The sequence below is a fragment of the Hylobates moloch genome, unplaced genomic scaffold (genome assembly GCF_009828535.3).
Source record: "Hylobates moloch isolate HMO894 unplaced genomic scaffold, HMol_V3 SCAFFOLD_22, whole genome shotgun sequence".
Classification (NCBI taxonomy): Eukaryota; Metazoa; Chordata; class Mammalia; order Primates; family Hylobatidae; genus Hylobates; species Hylobates moloch.
Window position 1 is genome coordinate 11,185,715 of NW_026652297.1, and position 21,576 is coordinate 11,207,290.

The 21,576-nt window shown below is 37.6% G+C and overlaps 1 protein-coding gene across 1 annotated transcript in view; it reads left to right on the top strand.

Annotated features, from left to right (window-relative positions):
• Positions 1–21,406, top strand: part of COPB2 (COPI coat complex subunit beta 2) — a 32,431-nt gene extending 11,025 nt beyond the window's left edge. Inside the window, exons 5-22 of the mRNA XM_032143620.2 lie at positions 755–903; positions 3,302–3,448; positions 4,327–4,426; positions 5,083–5,225; positions 5,478–5,677; positions 7,061–7,171; positions 9,328–9,416; positions 9,505–9,611; positions 10,581–10,724; positions 11,709–11,839; positions 12,078–12,285; positions 16,362–16,472; positions 17,536–17,750; positions 19,467–19,559; positions 19,651–19,831; positions 20,046–20,114; positions 20,593–20,664; positions 20,909–21,406. Of these exons, the coding sequence (XP_031999511.1) occupies positions 755–903; positions 3,302–3,448; positions 4,327–4,426; positions 5,083–5,225; positions 5,478–5,677; positions 7,061–7,171; positions 9,328–9,416; positions 9,505–9,611; positions 10,581–10,724; positions 11,709–11,839; positions 12,078–12,285; positions 16,362–16,472; positions 17,536–17,750; positions 19,467–19,559; positions 19,651–19,831; positions 20,046–20,114; positions 20,593–20,664; positions 20,909–21,004 (2,366 nt within the window). The 3' untranslated portion in view covers positions 21,005–21,406. The remainder of the gene's footprint in view (positions 1–754; positions 904–3,301; positions 3,449–4,326; positions 4,427–5,082; positions 5,226–5,477; positions 5,678–7,060; positions 7,172–9,327; positions 9,417–9,504; positions 9,612–10,580; positions 10,725–11,708; positions 11,840–12,077; positions 12,286–16,361; positions 16,473–17,535; positions 17,751–19,466; positions 19,560–19,650; positions 19,832–20,045; positions 20,115–20,592; positions 20,665–20,908) is intronic.
• Positions 21,407–21,576: the final 170 nt, after the last annotated feature.

Consider the following 21,576-nt stretch of genomic DNA (forward strand, 5'->3'; position numbering starts at 1 on the left):
GAAGTAGCACTGAATTAGTAATAGCTCTTTGAAATGTCTTTAAATTAAAAATTGAGAAGTAATTAAAAACTTTTTAAAAACTAATCTTGTGAGGGCAAATGCTTGTTCTCTACATAGTCATTGCTATCACTATTCAGTCATGCTTAGATTCTAATCAAACTTATATTACTCTTTGGCCATTTTTTTTTTTTTTTTTTTTTTTTGAGACGGAGTCTCACTCTGTCGCCCAGGCTGGAGTGCAGTGGCGCAATCTCGGCTCACTGCAAGCTCCGCCTCCCGGGTTCACGCCATTCTCCTGCCTCAGCCTCTCCGAGTAGCTGGGACTACAGGCGCCCGCCACCACGCCCGGCTAATTTTTTGTATTTTTTAGTAGAGACGGGGTTTCACCGTGGTCTCAATCTAACCTCGTGATCCACCCGCCTCGGCCTCCCAAAGTGCTGGGATTACAAGCGTGAGCCACCGCGCCCAGCCTCTTTGGCCATTCTTTAATGCCCACTGAATTTTTAAGTTTTTTCACAGAATTTTTATATTTTCTATTTCTAATCTATTTTATTTATTTTATCTCCACTTTAGAGAGTTAAATTTATTTTTAAGATAAATAAGCATTTTGAAAACTCTATTTGGTTTTGATTCTATTTCTGTAAGTCATGGATTATGTGGTTTGTGTTAGGTTTGCTTCTTCTAAAGGCCGTGTCTTAGTTATGAAGTGAAAAAATAGAAACTACAACTAACTTGAGACTTTCTTTTGGCCTAGATGACATGCTTATTAAGCTCTGGGACTGGGATAAAAAATGGTCTTGCTCACAAGTGTTTGAAGGACACACTCATTATGTTATGCAGATTGTGATCAACCCCAAAGATAACAATCAGTTTGCCAGTGCCTCTTTGGACAGGACTATCAAGGTAGGGCATCCACATTTTGTGTCAGTTATGATTATTAGTGAACTATACTTGCCTTAGGTGTTTTACTGTTGACTGGCCAGAAATTTACCCATCTTAAAAGTTTTTCTCAAAAGCCTGTTTTGAAGTCAAAATAGGATTTCTCATTTTAATCCAAACGACATGTTGTGTTTAGAAAAATATTGTGGCAACTCAGTGCTCTTAATGAGGAGCGTTTTTCTGTGTGGAAGCAGCATGTTATAAAAATTTTTTAGCCTTTGGAAACCCAGAATAAGAAAAATGCCAGTATCTTTTTAGGATACCACTGTCCTCTCCTTTTAGTATTCATTGTTGACTTCTGCTCATCGTTCATCTATTTTACATTTAAATTCCATATGCTTCTGTTCTCTCTTTCTTACTCCATTTCACCACACTGCTGTCTGTTATCTTTCTGAAACATAGATTGCATCTTGTCAGTTCCTGATCTAAGGATAAAGTCCAAATGCCTTAGTGTGGAATACAAGGATTTCCAGGACTAGCCTGGGCTAATATTATGTGACATCTCCTAAAACCCTGGTCTATTCACCATCCTCTAGAGTGGCTATGTTCACAAAACCTTACTTCATTGAACTGTTCCGTCTGCCTGCACTTCGCTTTATTTTACTGTTTTGATTTATTTTCCTCTGGAGAATTACTCAGCTTTTAAGGTTTAGCACAAATATTTACTCTTGAGAACCTCTTGTCAGACATCCACTTCACCTCTAGACAGAGCCAGTTATGCTTATCCCATTTCTTCCGTTGCTTTTTGCCTCTGTTTCAGCCTTTCTTAGACTGAATTATAATTACACGTTTTTGGAAATCTTTATCCTCTGAAATACTGGATTTGAGGGATAGAAACTATATGTCACTCCCTTTCCCCAAACATTCAGTAGCAAACAGCAAAGTGCCTTACCTGACCTAGATGCTTAATACATGTTGCAGTGAGGGCAATCATGCTCCTTTTTTTTTTTTATCATAATATTTAAAATATTTCCATGCCAGGCACGGTGGCTCACGCCTGTAATCCCAGCACTTTGGGAGACCAAGGCAGGTGGATCACAAGGTCAGGAGATCGAGACCATCCTGGCTAACATGGTGAAACCCCGTCTCTACTAAAAATACAAAAAAATTAGCGGGGTGTGGTGGCGGGCACCTGTAGCCCCAGCTACTCAGGAGGCTGAGGCAGGAGAATGGCATGAACCTGGGAGGCAGAGCTTGCAGTGAGCCGAGATTGCGCCACTGTGCTCCAGCCTGGGGGACAGAGCAAGACTCCATCTCAAAAAAACAAACAAACAAACAAATAAATAAAATAAACTATTTCCATATGCATTGACTTAAATTAACTTTTGCTTACATGTTTGCTTTCACCTATATAAAACACTGTTAGTAGTGTCTGACTATCTTAGGGTTTTGACCTTAGCTAGTTTGCCTTTGATTGGATTATCCTTGCTTTTGACATAGATCAACTTTGAAATTAGTTGTAAACTTTTTTTTACTAATTTAGGTTTATCTTGAAAACAATAATTGTCTTATCTTCAGTTCCAATAAAGTTTATTTTGTACAGTAATTGATAAACATTTATACTCCCCACAGGGCCTCCCATATAGTAGGCACTCAGTAAATATTTGTAAAGATAAAGCTTAATTCTGTGCTGTGGTAATTTTTAACAATTTTCTACACTTTAAATTTTTAATTAGGCAGTAATTTTCTCCTTTTAATATGCCTTTATTTATTTATTTATTTTTGAGTTACGGTCTGTGTTGCCTAGGCTGGAGTGCAGTGGCATGATCACAGCTTACTATAACCTCAAACTTCTGGGCTAAAGCGATCCTCCTGCCTCAGCCTCCTGAGTTGTTAGGACTACATGCGTGTGCCTTCACGCCCAGCTAATTTCTTACTTTTCACTTTTTTGTAGAGACAAGGTCTTGCTGTGTTGTCGAGGTTGGTCTTGAGCTCTTGGGCTCAAGTGATAACTTCCATCTCGGCCTCCTAAAGTGCTGGGATTACAGGTGTGAGCCACCACACCCAGCCACTTTTAAAATATCTTACTAAATCTACTTTCATGAGCTGTATATTAAATCTATAATAAAATAATTTCATAACATCTAGATTCCTGGGTGTCACTGTGGATTGACTGAATTACAATCTCTGGAGATAAAGCCTGGAAATTGGCACTTCTTTTAAAGAACGCCATAGTGATTTCGCTCCCTGAAAATTCAAGTAAAATGAGAAAGAACAAAAACCAAACAGGATAAAAAATAAAATTTGATAGCTCTTCTCTCCTGGGCTTTAGCATTTTACATAATGTGTCAGAAATATGGTGGATTTGCCTTTTGAAAAGCAAGGCCCCATATTGACTGGCAGATGCTGTTTCTCTCTGCAGGTGTGGCAGTTGGGCTCTTCGTCACCAAACTTCACTTTGGAAGGACATGAGAAAGGCGTGAATTGCATTGATTACTACAGTGGTGGGGACAAGCCATACCTCATTTCAGGTGCAGATGACCGTCTTGTTAAAATATGGGATTATCAGGTACAGTTTTTCATAACCTTCCTTCCATATGTTAGATATGTTTCTTACTATTTCTTATAGGACAGTCAAGACTTGGGTTGTGGAAATCTGTTCACAGCATAATAACTTAAGAGATCAGTATTTGCACCTAAACTGTGTTTCCAGAATTCTCCATAAAAATGAAAACAATGCATATCAAGAGTTTAAAAATAAAGTACCAACATGTTCATATTTCATTTCATAATTGCATTTAGAAATTTTAACATTTTAATGTTGAATTATCCTCCATAATCTTCATTGATAGACTTCTATTCATTTTTGTAAGCTAGCAGATCAACAATTACCAACCATTTTGCCAAACTGTACTCTTGTAAACCTAGTTATGAATTCTTGTTAACATGCTTCCTATCTCTAAGATTTTCTTATATTTTGATATTTTTGTTTTCCACATCAAAAGTTCCCATAAGCAATTAATAAAATGAGGCCTAGAAAGTCAGTTTTTCCTTGAAACATTTTCAGATTTGTGCTTAAATCCAGAATAAAAATATTAAAGGCTAAAGCAGCACTGTGTACTTAGCCAGTGATGGTAGGTGTAAGTTTTAAGGGGAAAATCTATTATCCTGAGAATTTGGGGGAATAATATTCAGACGAAAGCCTTCTTGGGTTTTTTCCCCTTCTTTAAATATGATAGTTACATTTACGTTTATTTTACAAAGTAATTAGATAAAATATTCATATATACAACAAGATCATCCTATTTCAAAAATTTCTGTATTGGATATTATTTAGATTTTCATGACTACTATCATTTATAATGTATCTGTACATTGAGAAAATTAAGGGTGGGCTGGTTACATGTTTTTCATTAATAAAAAATGTTTTCTATGTCTTAATTACAGAATAAAACATGTGTGCAGACACTGGAAGGACATGCCCAAAATGTGTCTTGTGCCAGCTTTCATCCTGAGTTGCCAATCATTATCACAGGTTCAGAAGATGGTAAGTTAGAAGGGTATGTTTATTCCTATGCTGGTAACTACTCAGTGGGCATTTAAAGCAAGTAATGTCTCTGCATTATAATTGGAGGTTTCCAAGGATTTTGGTATTTTTATTAAAGTACCCGACTTAAGCTATAAAAGAGTAAAGGGGCATTGTTTTCATCATCATCATCATCATCATCATTCTCATGTATTTTGATTCTGTCACTTAAATAAGAGGACCATCAGCTGTCCTAAAGAAAAACTGAAAAAGCATGTGCTTTGGAGTCAAACAAACCTGGGTTCAAAATCAGGCTCTGTTATGTCATGAATGTGGGTTTGGGCAAATTATGAAGTGAAAACATATATATCTGCTTCATAGAATTATAGTGAGAAGAAATCGTGGGTAGAAAGCATCTGGCACATAGGAAACACTTTACCCAGGAAATCCTGTTATTATTTCATGTTTAAAATCATAATTCTTAGTTTTTGTTTCTTACACGTTATGTGTTACGTTTATGTTGCTTTTAAAAATCATTTAAAGACAGTAGATCAAAAAATTGGTCTTAATGAAGTGTTACCTATTTGAATAGAAAGACTTCTATGGGTCTCTTTCACCTGACACAGTTTATTGTCGGATGTTCGTATCAAAAGGGAGTATTTACATTGTTCTTTTAGGAACAGTACGTATTTGGCATTCAAGCACCTACCGGCTTGAGAGCACACTGAATTATGGAATGGAGAGGGTATGGTGCGTGGCCAGTCTAAGAGGGTCAAACAATGTCGCTTTGGGCTATGATGAAGGGAGCATCATTGTTAAGGTAATTATACTATCCCTCTCAGTAGGTGGACATAGGCAAAACCATTTTCTTTGTATTTTAGTACTGTCATCTTCCAAGTAATCAGTTTTGTAAAACTGGCACTTCTTTCATTAAGCACTAGACATTAAGCAATGAAGATTTAAAGTGGAAGAAAGGAAATAGAGCTCTCTGTTAGGTGAAAAAAAAATCTGTTTTGTTTTGATTTTATTCATTTTCCTTTTCATTGCTGAGAGCTATTTTTCTTTCTTTCAGCTTGGTCGGGAGGAACCTGCCATGTCCATGGATGCCAATGGAAAGATAATTTGGGCCAAGCATTCAGAAGTCCAGCAGGCCAACCTAAAAGCAATGGGAGATGCTGAAATTAAAGATGGTGAAAGATTGCCACTGGCAGTAAAGGATATGGGCAGTTGTGAAATATACCCTCAGACTATTCAGCACAATCCTAATGGGCGGTAAGCCATCACCAAAATTTGTCCTTCAGCTTCTGTGTATGTTAGAACAGGTTTGCAGATCCACAGTCCACTCTTGCCCTGTGGTTGGCATCTCTAATCATTCCTCAATGTGCTTTTGCCCTGGCCTCACAATCCTCAACACAGCTGCAGGCAGCCATGCCACTTGATCAAGTTGGCACAAAAGATGGAGCATGTTTCCCGTCTGGCCTTGTTCTATACCACACAATTTTGAATAGTTAAATAGTACTGTTTCCTGTTATTTCACATGCATTGAGTTTGTGTTCTTGTGTGCTCCTTTGAGGACAAGGAGTATGTCTTATGCTGAGACTTAGTAGGTGCCCTCTCTAAATGCTTGCTGACTCATTGCTCTTTCAAGAGGAAAACCTGACTCTGAGATATGTGTCTTTTGAAAAAGTTTTGGGATTGATAATAATTCTGTTTCTTATTTGTAATTTGAACTGTCAGTTGAATTTCTCCCTTAAGATTTATAAGTCACCAAACATATTGTGAGAGAAGAGTTTCTAGCACAGTGAAGTCTAAACCTGTGGAGCTTTAAAATTATTTTACAGCAGGTCTGGGCATCTTATAATGCTGTGCTGAGTATTGAAAAAGACAAAAGATATAAACCAAGTATGCCACCTAGTTCAGTAAATGGTATCCATAATCATTGGTAATATAATTGTCTTATGAAGGTTAAGAATGCATTATGCATATTTCCCTTAATATCATAAAACATTCTTGGCCGTAAGTTTTGCCTTTGGCAGTCTTTTGATACCAGCCTTTACAGTGTTATAAACAACTTTAAAGATAGTTGTTTTATGTCCATTGGGAAAATTTTAGTTGACTCTGCAGCATTCTGTTTTTCTCATTATTTAAATGTTAAAATATCCTCTGTATTTTGCTGAATTTAACAGTCTTTAAAACCTGGAGTGAGATATTTTTATTCATTTGAATGATCCGCTTTAAAATGAAGATAGTCTTTGTAATAATAGAGTGCCTTCCTGTGGTATAAATGTCATGAGCAAAGTTCTAGGCATCTTGGTGCTCCACAAATACTGGTTGAATAATTGGAATCCTCCTCCTTTGCATCTCCAGCCATTCTCACCTTCCTGTCTCCAGTTGCCTTTATTTATGAGAAGGTCATTCCAATAGCATTTCAGCAGTAATGCTATATTCATAATTTCCTTTTTAATTTGTTGGATAGAATTTTCGTAACTTTGTATTCAAAGAAATGTATAACTTTTAAAAGATGTTAAATTGTAATAATGAACTAAAATAACATTTGTTATTAGAATTCTTTTACCATAACATGAATTATTGTTTCTTAACTTCTACATGTCTTTGGTCCTCTGTACTTCCCTCCCTGGCTTCTGTGATTTCTAGGTTTGTGGTGGTGTGTGGTGATGGGGAGTATATCATCTACACAGCAATGGCATTGAGAAACAAGAGCTTTGGATCTGCTCAGGAGTTTGCATGGGCCCACGATTCTTCAGAGTAAGTTTTGGCTGTATGATAGCCAGCGTGCCCTGATTGCAGATGTGTTGTGTGCTGCCTGAAGACTCTCGAGGCTTGATGTGGGCTGTGATTCTCCATGTTAAAAAACAGTTCTCACCACAGCTGTCCGTTGGAAGATTAGAGTCAGAGGCAACTGTGTAGCGTGAGCTGTCTTTGTGCTTTCTCTGTTCTGTGTTGAGCTGGCTTGCCCAAGCTGATATAATAATTCCATTTAACTGGGGACCCAGCACCCATTTCTTTGATGGAGCCCACGGCAGGACCTGGTGCTTTATGGGCTTAAGGCACAGTAGACCCTCATGTCTGCCTTGGCAGGCCTTGGCATGCCCTCCCTGTGATGTAGTGTCCTGACATGCTAGCTACTTGGGAGTGATGTTGTGGTTTGATCATTTTGATGAGAAATTTATTAAATCTTTTTTAAAACTTATTTTCTGTGATAGTACCCACCACCCATTCTTAACACATTTCTGTCTGAATTCAGAATGTTCATAAAATGTTCTCATTAAAAGCAGGAAAGATCACTTAACTCTGACTTTTTTACTAGTCATTGGCTCTGGTTCCTTTTTGATTCCTGTTTAATGCATGTAATAAACATTAGGAGTTTAGTGTTTTCAGACCACACAACTGAATTACATTTTCACAGTTTTTTTAGTTTTGTTTGCCCCACATTTTATGTTGCATCTTGCCCCCAATAGTGGGGCAACTTAAGCCTCAGCATTGTGTAATAAGATACATTTTTAAAAATGTTACAACAGTAAGATTCATTGAGAGGTATGGAATTGTTCTGATCTTTTCATAAATTTCCTAAATACACATATACATACAGTTCTATGTATTCAAAGGTAATGTGTTATCTTAAGCAAAATTATAGTTGATGAATTGCCTTCTTTCAGCACACTTCTTCCTCTATTTTGATAGTTCCCTTTTTTCAGCTCTATCCAGCCAAGACCTTGTTCAGCATCTTTCCTGTCCTGAGCAAAGCCCTCATCACATCACTTCCTCACACAATCTCAAATATCCAGGGGCCACAGCCCCTTTATTCAAGGCAGAGGCCTGAATATAAGCAGTTGTTGCTGATGAATGAGCCATTTGTCACAGTTTTTATTATTTAAATCGCCCTTATTGAGGTATAATTTACAGAAGACAGAATGTACCACTTAATTGTACAGCGGTCCCCCCATCTGTGGTTTCCCTTCCTGCAGTTTTAGTTACCCACAGTCAACTGTGTTCCAAAAATATTAAGTGGAAAAGTCCAGAAATAAACAACTCATAAGTTTTAAATTGCCCAGTGTTCTGAGTTGCATGGTGAAATCTTGAGCCATCCTACCTGGGATGTGAATCATCACTTTGTCTAGCATATCCACATTGTATATGCTGCCCACCTCTTACATTATAGGAAAAAACATAGTGTATATAGGGTTCAGTACTATCTGAGGTTTCAGGCATCCATTGGGGCTTAGAACATATCCCCCATGGATAAGGGAGGACTACTGTTCATGTCAGTAGATTTGGGCAAATGTATGTAATCCGTAACCACTAACACAATCAAATTATAGAACATTTCTATCATCCCCCCAAAATCCCCTTGTCTCCATTAACAGTCTGTCCACACCCCACACCCACCCACCCATTCCCCAGTCCCAGGCAAACACTGATGAGTGCCTTTTGTCACTATATAGATTAGAGTTGTCTTTAGAGTTTCATATAAATGGAATCATACGGTATGTACTCTTGTGTCTAGCATCTTTTGTTCAGTATAATGTTTTTGAGATTCATCCATATTCTTGCCTGGATCAGTAATTGGTTTCTTTATTTGCAGAGTAGCATTCCATTATATGAATATATGGTAATTTGTTTAATCATTTACCTATTGTGGACATTTGGGTCATTTTCAGTTTCTAAAGTGGTTTGTAAGCCCTAGTAATTCATGTCATATACAGTATAAAACCCTTTAATCATTTGTCCACCTGTAAGGAGTTCTCTGATCTCTTAGGAAAACAGTACATCAGAGAATCTTCAAATATTTATTCTATATTTTTGCATAATTACTGAAAAGTATTTGAAGATATTTCCAACATTTGGTGGAATTATGATTTAGTATATAACATGTTATGTTTGCCTTCCCTTTTTTCTCCCAGGTATGCAATAAGAGAGAGCAACAGCATTGTAAAGATATTTAAGAACTTTAAGGAAAAAAAATCATTTAAACCAGATTTTGGAGCAGAAAGTAAGTGTGGTCTACGTATGATACATTTTTAAATTCTTTGTAATGGCTCAAAAATGCCTAAGCAAAACTCTTTTTATGTTCCCTTTAGGTATCTACGGCGGCTTCTTATTGGGAGTCAGATCTGTAAATGGCTTAGCCTTCTATGACTGGGACAATACAGAACTCATACGAAGAATTGAAATTCAACCCAAACATGTGAGTTTCCCCTCCATTGTTGTTTTTGAAATATTTATTTTTGTGATGAGTTCTGGGTCCCTAAGGCCAAGAAGTGTGTTTTGTACCCTGCTCTCCCTCTTCCATTATCAAAAGCCATTTAAAATATAAAACAGCACTTAGAATTTAAATAACTTCTTATACTTTTGAAATATACATTGTCTACGGCCTCATTAGGCTACGACAATCCTGATTTTCTGAGCAATTGGAGGTAAGTGGCAGTGCCATTTTGACAGGAAAAAAGCATGCCTTGAGAACAACAAGTCAGAGAATTCTTGACTTGGAAATGCCTTCTTCCACATAGTTCAGAAAACCTTTTCATACGTTTTGATGATAGCTGCTTGAACTTGAGGTGACCATCTCCAGTGACAGTGTTTACCTTTAGAACTGCCCACTGCTTTGACAGTTTTCACTGTCAGGAGATTATCTTTGGAAACAAACCAGCTTTTCTGGGGTCTGGTTCTAGGGCATGCATTCTCAATGGGTGTAAACATTGACTTGGGGGCTTACTCTTTATGAATAAAGCATAGCTATACATATGTATATGCATTACATATGTGTATCTGTGGTATTAAAATTTCATTGGGGGAGGCGATTAGAAAAATGTCCAGAAAGACTTCTAGGGATGGTGGGTGAAAATGAAAAAAATAAAAAAGGTGATAAACACTGTTCTAGAGCAATAAGGAATAGGTACTGGTCCTCTGTGTAGCACATTCAGTGTTTACTGACAGCTCTCCTTTCCTGTCTGCCTTTGGTCTTTCCATTGCTAGGCTAAATAGCATAGCCACATAATAGCTGGCCACCCTCCCAAATAATGCCACATAAAATTGTTAAGTGAATACTTATAATCTTGATATAAGAAGATAAATGTTGTAAGAAACCAAGTATGTGCAGTTTGTCGTATCCACTCAGAAATCCCAATCAGTTGTCTATGATTCTGTTGTGTTGCAGATTTTCTGGTCTGACTCTGGAGAGCTAGTCTGTATTGCTACAGAGGAATCATTTTTTATCCTTAAGTATCTGTCAGAAAAAGTCTTGGCTGCACAGGAAACACATGAGGGAGTTACTGAAGATGGCATTGAAGATGCCTTTGAGGTAATTGCATCAGCACAACTTTTGCTTTTAGCTTTGTTTTTAAATGATTTATATTCTTACAACAGACTTTACTGATTTTAACATTTCATTATAAATTAGGTGTGGGGAGACAGCATTTAAGGATTTCTGGTGAAATGTGAAAATTAAAATCGTAACTCATAGATCAAAATTTGAAAATAAATATGTTTAAAAGAAATTTGTACTTTGATTTTAAGAATTCTTTAGACTTACTTTGATATCTTTCAGTAAAGAAATTGTAGTTGTTTTGGTCCTAAGACTATTTAGTCAGTGATTTAAATGAGCTCCCAAATGGTAAATCATTTATTGTGCAGATGTCCTAGATTTTGTGAAATACTTAATATTTCATTGTCATGTTATGAAGGGTCTAAGTTTAGATCAGTATTCTTTTATATCATGATTTTGACCCAACAATGAGATTTCACATTACAAATACTAATCTAGGAATCTGTTCTTTTTTTTTTTTCTGTTTTGAGCCTAAGGGTTATATTGAGTAGGAATCTGTTCTTAAATGAAGAGAGAAATTCCAGCGGGGCGCAGTGGCTGACACCTATAATCCCAGCACTTTGGGAGGCCGAGGTGGGCAGATCACTTGAGGTCAGGAGTTTAAGACCAGCCTGGCCAGCATGGTGAAACCCCGTCCCTATGAAAAACATAAAAATTAGCCAGGCATGGTGGCGGGCGCCTGTAATCCCAGCTACTTGGGAGGCTGAGGCAGGAGAATCACTTGAATCCGGGAGGTAGAAGTTGGCAGTGAGCAGAGGTTACGCTACTGTACTCCAGCCTGGGCAACAGAGACTCCATCTCAAAAAAAAAAAAATTCCAAGGAAAATTTTTTTTTCTAGAAATAGGAAGGATTTTACTTTGCATTCCTTATTCTACCATATCACCCTCAGATATATTCAGCTTTTTATTGAGAGATTTCTGATGCTGGATAAAGTAATTGTTTTTATTTTCTTTCTGCAGGTTCTTGGTGAGATTCAGGAAATTGTGAAAACAGGGCTTTGGGTAGGCGATTGCTTCATTTACACAAGTTCTGTGAACAGATTAAATTATTATGTTGGAGGAGAAATAGTCACCATTGCCCACTTGGACAGGTACCTGAGTATCATTTTGCATTTGTCCTGAATTTTAAAGTGTGTTTAGAAAAATCTGTTGCTGGCTTGTAGCAATGATAGGCTGATTTTTCAGTGTTATAGTTTTGGTAAGTTGCCTATTGTTAACCAAAATTCTGTCAATCAAATGGGAAGGTTTTGAGCAAGAGGGAGGTTGCAGGGTGTGTGTTTGTGTAATTGCAGATTTGAATTTCTAACTTGGTTTCTGTTTCTTTTATAGGACGATGTATCTCCTAGGCTACATTCCTAAAGACAACAGGCTTTATCTGGGGGATAAAGAATTGAACATCGTTAGCTATTCCCTGCTGGTTTCAGTCCTGGAATACCAGACAGCCGTCATGCGGAGGGACTTTAGCATGGCTGATAAGGTCCTTCCTACCATTCCAAAAGAACAGAGGACCAGAGTTGCACACTTTTTGGAAAAACAGGTAAGAGGTTTTGTTTTTTTCTTTTGTTTTTTAAAATTTGCAATTTGAAAGCAAATTAGTACGGAGTTGAAAAACTTTATTTCTTAACTGCCAACTGATTTCCTGTGGCAATAGAATTTCTCCTGTGAGTTTAAGGCACTTGTTACAGCATGTGATACACCCCTCTTACACTCTTCCTTCTCCTTTCTCAGTGCCCCCTTTAAATGTTGGAGGTGATTTTCAGTCTTCCTCTTCTGTTCATCTCTTTTCCAGTCTCCTGATATTTTCATTTCTACACTGCATTTTTCTCTTTATCCCATCTGCTTTTTAAAAAAATTATGATTAAAATACATATAAAAAGTACCATGACATGACTTTTTCTTATGTAGTGTTTTTTAAGCAAAGTTACATATGTACAAAGCATAAAGGAAGTTTTGCAAAGCTTAAGAAAAAATCAGCCCTCCCTCCTTTTTGCTTCCTACTCCCTAGAGGTAATTACTTTATTTTATCTAATTCTTTTGGTATTTATTTCCATATCTCTAAATAACTTGAGGTATAGCAGTTTCCTCATTTCTTAGCTTTAGGCATTTCTTGTGACTTCACCCTCTGTACAAGATGAGAATTTCGCCTTCTTTCGTTCCCCTGCATCTACCACATACACGCCACTTTCCTATCCTTTATCTCTCAGAATAGTTGTAATTTTGATTGATCACTACTCAAATGTTTACATTATTATGGCTATGTAATCACTGCTTACAGGTGAACCATGTAGCATATTATCTAGCTTTCCTTTCCTGCAATTGTTTGTTTTCCCTAGAGTTTATAATTGTCTTTTTTCCCCCTTTGCTTAATTTTCTGTGTACCTGTGGTTAATTCTCCCTGGACTTTGCTGGTTCTCCAGAGTTCCTGAAGATCTCCTTTCAGTTTGCTTAGTCTCCTTCAGACTGCACTGGTTTTCCTGCTCTCATCATGGATTTCCCCTCACCATCATGTTGGGGCTTCCTTTGCTGCTGTCCTGTTGGATCCATTGTTTCTTATACCCCTATCTCCTTTCCTGCTTTGCTCCCTCATTTTAGGGGAACATGCCCTTCAGCAATTTCCTGAGAAAAGGGTTGTTAATGGGAGATAAATTGTTTTGTGACTTTGAATATCTGAAAGTGCCATTGTTCTACACTAAAACATATTCGACCATTTAACTGGTATAGAATTGCTGGAGGTAATTTTCTCTCAGAATTTTGAAGGCATTGTTCCATTGCCTTGTAGTTATTGTTGAAGTCTAAAGCCATTTTTATTCCTCATTCTTAGTACATGACCTGGTTTTTCTCTGTGGAAACTTTCTGAATGTCGTCTCTGTTGTACTGAAATGTTATAATCATGGTAGGCCTTGGTAGGAATCAGTTTTCATTAATTCTGCCGGTTATTAGATGAGCTTTTTTAATGGGAAACATGTCCTACATTTCTGAAAGATTTTCATGAATCGTTCTATGGTGATATCCTTCCTTTGTTTTCTGTATTCTGTCTTTCTGGAATTGTTAATGTTGTATGTCCTGCACTGATTTTCCTATTCTCTTTTTAAAATTTTATTGTTTATAGATAAAAGTTTCTCTTAACTTTCTACAGATATGAATGATATATTTGTTTTTAGATTTTGAAGTTTTCTCTTCCCCCTATATGGTATGCTTCCTTCAAGTTCCTTTTATTGCTTCATTTTGATCTGCATCTTTTCTGTTAGTAATTTTCCTCAAGTATCTGATGTCCTTGGGCCCTCATTTAAGAGTGAAGGTACAAGAAACAGATTAGAAGGTCTGAATTTGTGGGTGGGGCATACTGGGTTTGGATTTCACAATATCTGGTGTGGTTGGCCCATTTGATTAGGGAGTTTCAATGTCAGTATCTTTAGCCAGTGAATTTTTGATGACTTTCCATTTATGTAATGAATTTAACAAGCACTTAACAATGTGCTAGGCACTGTTCCTGCTGACATGTAGCCTTCATGGAGTTGACATTTTAGTATTTTTAAGTCTTTTCCCTTGGACTCAGTAGATTTTACTGAAAAGCTCCCCAGTCACCATCATTGTGGGGTCTCAGTAGAAGATACCTTGGAGTCTCAGTATTTAATATTTCATTGAGTCTGTGTATCCATTTTCATAATCTCCTGTCTTCTTTTGATACTCTGTACTTCTTCTTCCAAGTGTGCTTGGAATCTCCTGGTCTGGAGACTCTTTAGTTTGCCCTCTCCAAAGAATAAACCTGTCTTATTTGTCACAAGTTGGGAGAGGGGAGGTGGGAGAGGGGAGGTGGGAGAGGGGAGCGGATCTAGTTTCTAAATGCTTTTAGGGCAGTTTGTTTGTTTTTAGCCCTACCATTCATGAGACACACTGGGTGTAAATCACATTGTTTCTATGCTGTTCTCACTCCTGATTTAGGATTTGTTTTCTCTACTGTTTTAACAAAATGTTTATATTCCTCCACCAACTTTCCAGCTTCCAAACTTTTGTTACTGTTTCCTCTCCCTTTCTGTGTGTCGTTGGGAGTTTATGCCTTTAAAAAAAAAATCCTTTTAGTGAGATTTTATTAGTAGTAGAGAATTAGCAGAAAACAAAAGTATATATATTTAGTCCACCTCATTTCATCTGTTTTGCCCTTGGCTGTATCTGACTAGTTCCAGAGATCTTCCATCCTCCACTCTTGGGTTTTATGTTATCTACATCAATGCTAGTGGAAAAAAAGTAACTCCGGTTATTTAGAATGCCTTATTTACATCCTATTCATGGATGGATTGGGGCGGGGTGGCAGCCTGTATAAGCTGAGAAGTTAAAACATTTCAAACTTGATGATAAAGCCATCCTGAAGATAAAGCCAGACAGAACCCTAAAGCTGTCCAACCTCTCAATCTTGACTATCCCATAAATGAGCATTCTCCCTCAGTCTGGTGAAGAGGTAAACTATCCCTGAGCTTTTTGTCTAACACATTACATCCCTAGAGCTAAAAATGATCCCATCAGTAGTGTTTGTCTTGAAGGAGAAGCTAATTTAATAATTACAATAGTTGATTTAAAACAGTGGTCCCCAACCTTTTTGGCACCAGGGACCGGTTTCGTGGCAGATAGACAATTTTTCCACAGATGGGAAGGGGGTACATTTCAGGATGAAACGGTTCCACCTCAGATCGTCAGGCATTAAGAGTCTCATAAAGAGCACGGAACCTAGATCCATCACATGCACAGTTCACAATAGGGTTCATGCTCCTATGAGAATCTAATGCCATTACAGGCGGAGTTTAGGCAGTAATGCTCACTCACTCACCCACCCGCTTCTTACCCTCTGCTGTGCGGCCTGATTCCTAACAGGCCACAGACTGGTTGTTTGGGAAACCCCCCCCTCCCCGTTTAAAAGCTTGTTCTTAATGCCTTAATGGAGCACGGGAAGGAAATTTTAGACTTCTGTCTTTGGATACTTGCTGATGAACTGGACTCGAGACCAACAATAAAGGAATAGGTAATGACACCTAATTGGTGACTGGACCTGAATACACAATGTTTGCTATGACCTACAGATGATAGAAAGTTGGAAGGTTTTATATTTGACTCCCTTTTCTGTGGCCATTTACTGCTAATCATCTCATCTGCAAAATGAGAGATTGGACTAGATGATCTCTACTTCCCACCCTAGTTGAGTAGATTACCAACAGCTAAGTTTACACTGCTGTGCCTATTTTTCTTCTTTTGAAATGATTCTTGTTTAGCCAACTTTGCAAAATTCCTTTCTTTTTGACATATCTGTTTATATTTACATTTCCAGTTTTACTGGTTACTGGAGTTTAACATTAGCCAGCTTCCATTATCCTAATAAACAGTAAGAATTCTGTCACTGAATATTTTATCTGCCAGATTTGTTCTTACCACTTACTTTAATGACTCCTTAATTATTCCATCTTCTCATTAAATAGTGGGGTTTCTAGTTTGAGAGGGAAATGATTTGCTCTGTGAATGTGTGTACACTGTATATGTATGTGTGTGTATATATATATATAAAACATACATATATTTTTGTATGCATAAATAACATATATATATAATTTTAAAAAATCTGTTTAGGGCTTCAAGCAGCAAGCTCTTACAGTATCCACAGATCCTGAGCATCGTTTTGAGCTTGCTCTTCAGCTTGGAGAGTTAAAAATTGCATACCAGTTAGCAGTGGAAGCAGAGGTATGTACTAATTCATTAAAGTTTTCCCAAATGCAAATTAGTGGCTCATTTTGGTGAAGTTATTGTCTCTCTCTGATCTTTTTAAAAGATGTATTATGTTAAACTTTGCATAAGTTAAATTGATTACATTGGAGATATTCTTAGCACTCTAATTTGTTTAAGAAAAATTGTTTTCATATCTTATGTGAGATCTATTTTGCAAGGTAAGAAAAGATGTAAAATAGTATGTAAACTAGTCTGGAAAGCCTAAGAGTACAGACATAGCAGTTATTTGCCAATGTCTGAAACTAGCTAAAAATATGCTGGTTTTGAAAAGGGGTTTTGAAAGACAGCCCAACCCCCTTGTCTTTTGGTGTTGAATAGAGCAGGCAGTCAGAGCAGGACAGTGCTGCCTTGGTGGCACTCACCTTCAGCAGCAGATGCTCTTAGCACATCTGGTCTAAATGTTTGCGCTAAATGAGCTGTTCAGGGAGGCTCAAGTGGGAGAAATGTTAATACCATTTTTGTAATGATATTTTTATACATCTTTGTATACTGAGGCTCCCAATTGTGGTTTAAGACTAGCATTTACTGGTAAATTAATTTCAGATGTGCAAAATAAATTTTAGCTATGTTAAGACCATCTAAACATGCAGCATTTTGAGTTTTGAAAAGCTACAAGTGAGACATAATATTATTGTGAAATATTTAAAGACAGTTTTGTACGCTTTCAAAAAAGTGATATTAAATCACTTGTTAAAATAATTGCAGTCTAATTATCTTAAAACTCCAGTGAGATGGTTTTACTTTCCCTGTGTAATTATAAGGTAAAAGTATAATGGGTTGATGATAATTATTCACACATCATTAAAATTGATTTGTGTTTAAATTCATTTTGTATACATGAATAATTTCCATTTCCTCATTGTACATTTTGCAATGCCATTCTTATTTTGATAGAGCCAACTTAACAAGCACAGCTCTTTCTATATATAAACACTGTCCGCACAGTTAACAGAATAATGTTGGAAATGTAAATGCTTATTTCTAAAAATATTTTAACTTGGAAACTCTTTTCTTACAGTCAGAACAGAAGTGGAAACAACTTGCTGAACTTGCCATTAGTAAATGTCAGTTTGGCCTAGCCCAGGAGTGCCTGCACCATGCACAGGATTATGGGGGCCTGCTGCTTTTGGCCACTGCCTCTGGAAATGCTAATATGGTGAACAAGCTAGCAGAGGGTGCGGAGAGAGATGGCAAAAATAATGTGGCATTCATGAGCTACTTTTTACAGGGCAAGTGAGTATTAATTTAAAAGATTAATTAATTCTACACTGAGGATGGTTTTTGGAGAGTGGTGAAGAATGAACCCTGGAGAGAACTGATGAATGGCCAAATGGTGTTGAACAGACTGGGCAGTCAGAGCAGGACAGTGCTGCCTTGGTAGCACTCATCTTCAGCAAGGGATGACCTTAGCACATCTGATCTAAATGTTTGAGCTAAATGAGCTGTTCAGGGAGGCTCAAGTGGGAGAAATGTTAAACACCTTTTTCAACAGCCCTGCCAGTTAATGGTGGAAGCATTTTATTTTATGATTGCAGGAGGCTAATTGAGCTGCTCTAGTAGGTACCTGAAGGGCAGGTGATTTTACCCAAATTGGATAATTTTGATCCATTTATGGCAAGAACAAAAAGGGATAAGTATGCCACTTACTTTTAGATTTGAGCCCACTATAAAGCATAAAGATGTCTCATATTTTTAAGTCTAACCGAGTTAGCATAAACCAAATCATTTGGACATTAGCTGGCAGTATTATGAAATAAAACACAAAAGTATTCTTTTCTTTCCTTTTTTTTTTTTTTTGAGATGGAATCTTGCTGTGTTGCCCAGGCTGGAGTGCAGTGGCATAATCTCAGCTAATTGCAGCCTCTGTCTCCCTCGTTCAAGCCCTTCTCCTGCCTCAGCCTCCCAAGTAGCTGGGATTACAGGCATGCACCACCACACCTGGCTTGTATTTTTAATAGAGATGGGGTCTCACCATGTTGGCCAGGCTGGTCTCAAACTCCTGACCTCAGATGATCCGCCTGCCTCGTCCTCCCAAAGTGCTGGGATTATAGGTGTTAGCCACTGCGCCCAGCCTGAAAGTATTCTTTAACCTTCCCCTACATACTGATTTTTTTTTTTACAATCCCATACTTCGCCATAGAACTTTGAACGTGCACCCGTTGTATGTATGTGAATGTATTTATGAATTTATATACCTGTAAGAATAGACCCTATTCCTTACCCATAATTCAAAAATCCAAAAATATTCTGAAAACAGTTTGTTATAATTGTTTTGATGGCAAGACCTGAGCTGAACTGTTTTACTATTTTTAGTTGCTTTTATACCAACTTGGTACATTTTTATTGCATTTAACATTCCTACGTAAGTTACTGCTGTGTTAATGTTTGTGGCTTTTTCATGCTGAGGATGTGAGGTAATACATAGTATACATACTATATCACCTTTCGAAAATCCAAAAAATTCTGAATTCTGAAACATATTGTCCACATCATAAAACTTGCACAGAAAAAAAAAATGAAATTAAAATAGAAGAAAAAATAGACACTTTGGTATTCTGCTGGGCACCACTGGCTTGTCTGGACCTTCCCATGTTGGAGACACTGCCCTAGATATTTGTCTTGTGGAACTGAATTTCTGCTGGCATATTTCCTTATGCCTTTAAAATTTGCTAATCTAACCTGCCTTAACTCCTCTTGAAAAGCCCCTTTAGGTTCTTAGGAATTATTAAGTTAAGTAGATTCAAAGTAGTCAGGAAAGCTGTCTTACCCCTCACACCCTTGGAATGTGTTATGTAACAACCATTAAAAGACATATGACAGAAATGAGATGTATGTGTGAAGATTGGGGAGACTTTTGGCTTTGCAACACTAAATTTACTTTCTTTGTGTTAAGTACCATTATTATAGTGTTTATTCTTGGTAACAGTACCTCTCCTTTTTAATGTTTAGGGTTGATGCCTGCCTAGAGCTCTTGATTAGAACTGGACGGCTGCCAGAAGCTGCCTTCTTGGCCCGAACTTACTTACCCAGTCAGGTTTCAAGGTACAGACTTTTAATTTTAGGAAGAAATGTTTCCAATAAAAAGAGAGCACATTTACTTAGTCTCTCTTTGGTTCCATAATGTCTATAATAGGGTAGTGAAACTCTGGAGAGAGAATCTCTCAAAAGTCAATCAGAAAGCAGCAGAATCCCTTGCTGACCCAACAGAGTATGAAAACCTGTTCCCTGGATTAAAAGAAGCCTTTGTTGTTGAAGAATGGGTGAAGGAAACACATGCTGATCTGTGGCCAGCCAAACAATACCCACTTGTCACGGTGAGTGGCTAGGATGTTATTTATTTATTGTTAACTACAGGGTGGAAGCTTCATTTATTGTTAACTACAGGGTGGAAGTACATTCATGACTTCAGATTTTGAACTGCTGTACTTTTTTTAAAATTAAGAGCTGATATCTGGGATTTAGGCCAAGTTCATAGGTAAATTATGATTTCAGAATATCTCATTTCATCATTGCTTTATTCTCTGATAGCCAAATGAAGAGAGAAATGTCATGGAAGAGGCAAAAGGCTTTCAGCCCTCAAGATCTATAGCTCAGCAGGTCAGTAGAGTACTTCATGTGATAAATTTGGCTGAGACGGTTCACTTTCTTTTTTTCTTTTTTTTTTTTTTTGAGACAGAGTTTTGCTCCGTTGCCCTGGCTGGAGTGCAGTGGCGCGATCTAGGCTCACTGCAAGCTCTGCCTCCCGGGTTCACGCTATTCTCCTGCCTCAGCCTGCCGAGTAGCTGGTATTACAGGTGCCCATCACCGGCCCGGCTAATTTTTTTGCATTTTTAATAGAGACAGGGTTTCACTGCATTAGCCAGGATGGTCTCGATCTCCTGACCTCGTGATCCACCCGCCTCGGCCTCCCAAAGTGCTGGGATTACAGGCGTGAGCCACCGCGCCCGGCTGAGATGGTTCACTTTTAAACATCATCTCTCACTTCCTAATTCTGATCATCGTTTTCTTGGGGGAAAACTTTAAATTCCTGAGTAAATTCCCTTATCTTTATATATATCTTCACTTGGGGTTTCAGGAACTTGATGGGAAACCTGCTTCTCCTACTCCGGTTATTGTGGCCTCCCACACAGCCAACAAAGAAGAAAAGGTAGGTCACACATCATACTCAAGCCTCCCTCTACCCCATCCTCCTCCCCATCAATATCTGGAGGATACATAGGCCTCTGTGGTTTAAGTGACATAATCAGTTTCAGAGCAGGGGCTTTGAAATGGGAAGATGCTCTTTTTGACTATTAAGAAAATTTTAGTTCTCACTTTGAATCATGAACCCACAGATAACTTTCCTTTAACAGTACTACAAAACTTAATTACCCTCTTCCTTTTGTCTGCAGAGTTTACTCGAACTAGAAGTAGATTTGGATAATTTGGAATTAGAAGATATTGACACAACAGATATCAATCTGGATGAAGATATTTTGGATGACTGACTGTAATGCTTTCCATTTACCTGACTAAACAGATCATATTATATATAGGTATTGATTGCTACCCTGACCACAGTGCTTTGGACTATGAGAAACTTCTTAGATTTTTATATGTAAGTGCTGTGGACCATTGGGAGCACAATGCCCACATCATCTTAAGAAGAGTTTATGTGCAGCATTTAAATCACTGTGTTTTCCTTGTTAACTAAAACAGACATGGGCTTTCATTTTTTTCATACTATTAGACCATATCTCATAAAACCTTTTGAATTAATGAAGATACTTGTTTCCTTTCTCAATAATGAACATAGGCTTCTAGTTTTAGAAGGCTGAGCCGAAACTACACCTTGCCTAGGGATCAGCCCCACTGTCTTTTCTTTGTATAACTAAATCTGCATTTTCAAATGTTGTCAATCACATTTTTCTTAGAGCTGAATATCCATGCTGTAATTCTCTAAACCCTTTTTCTCGACCTCATTACATCATTCCACAGATCTTGCCCCAATTTTGTGTAGCAGCTACCCATTTCTGGAGTCAGGATGTGAAACCTCTGTTCCTCTGACCTCATTAAGCTG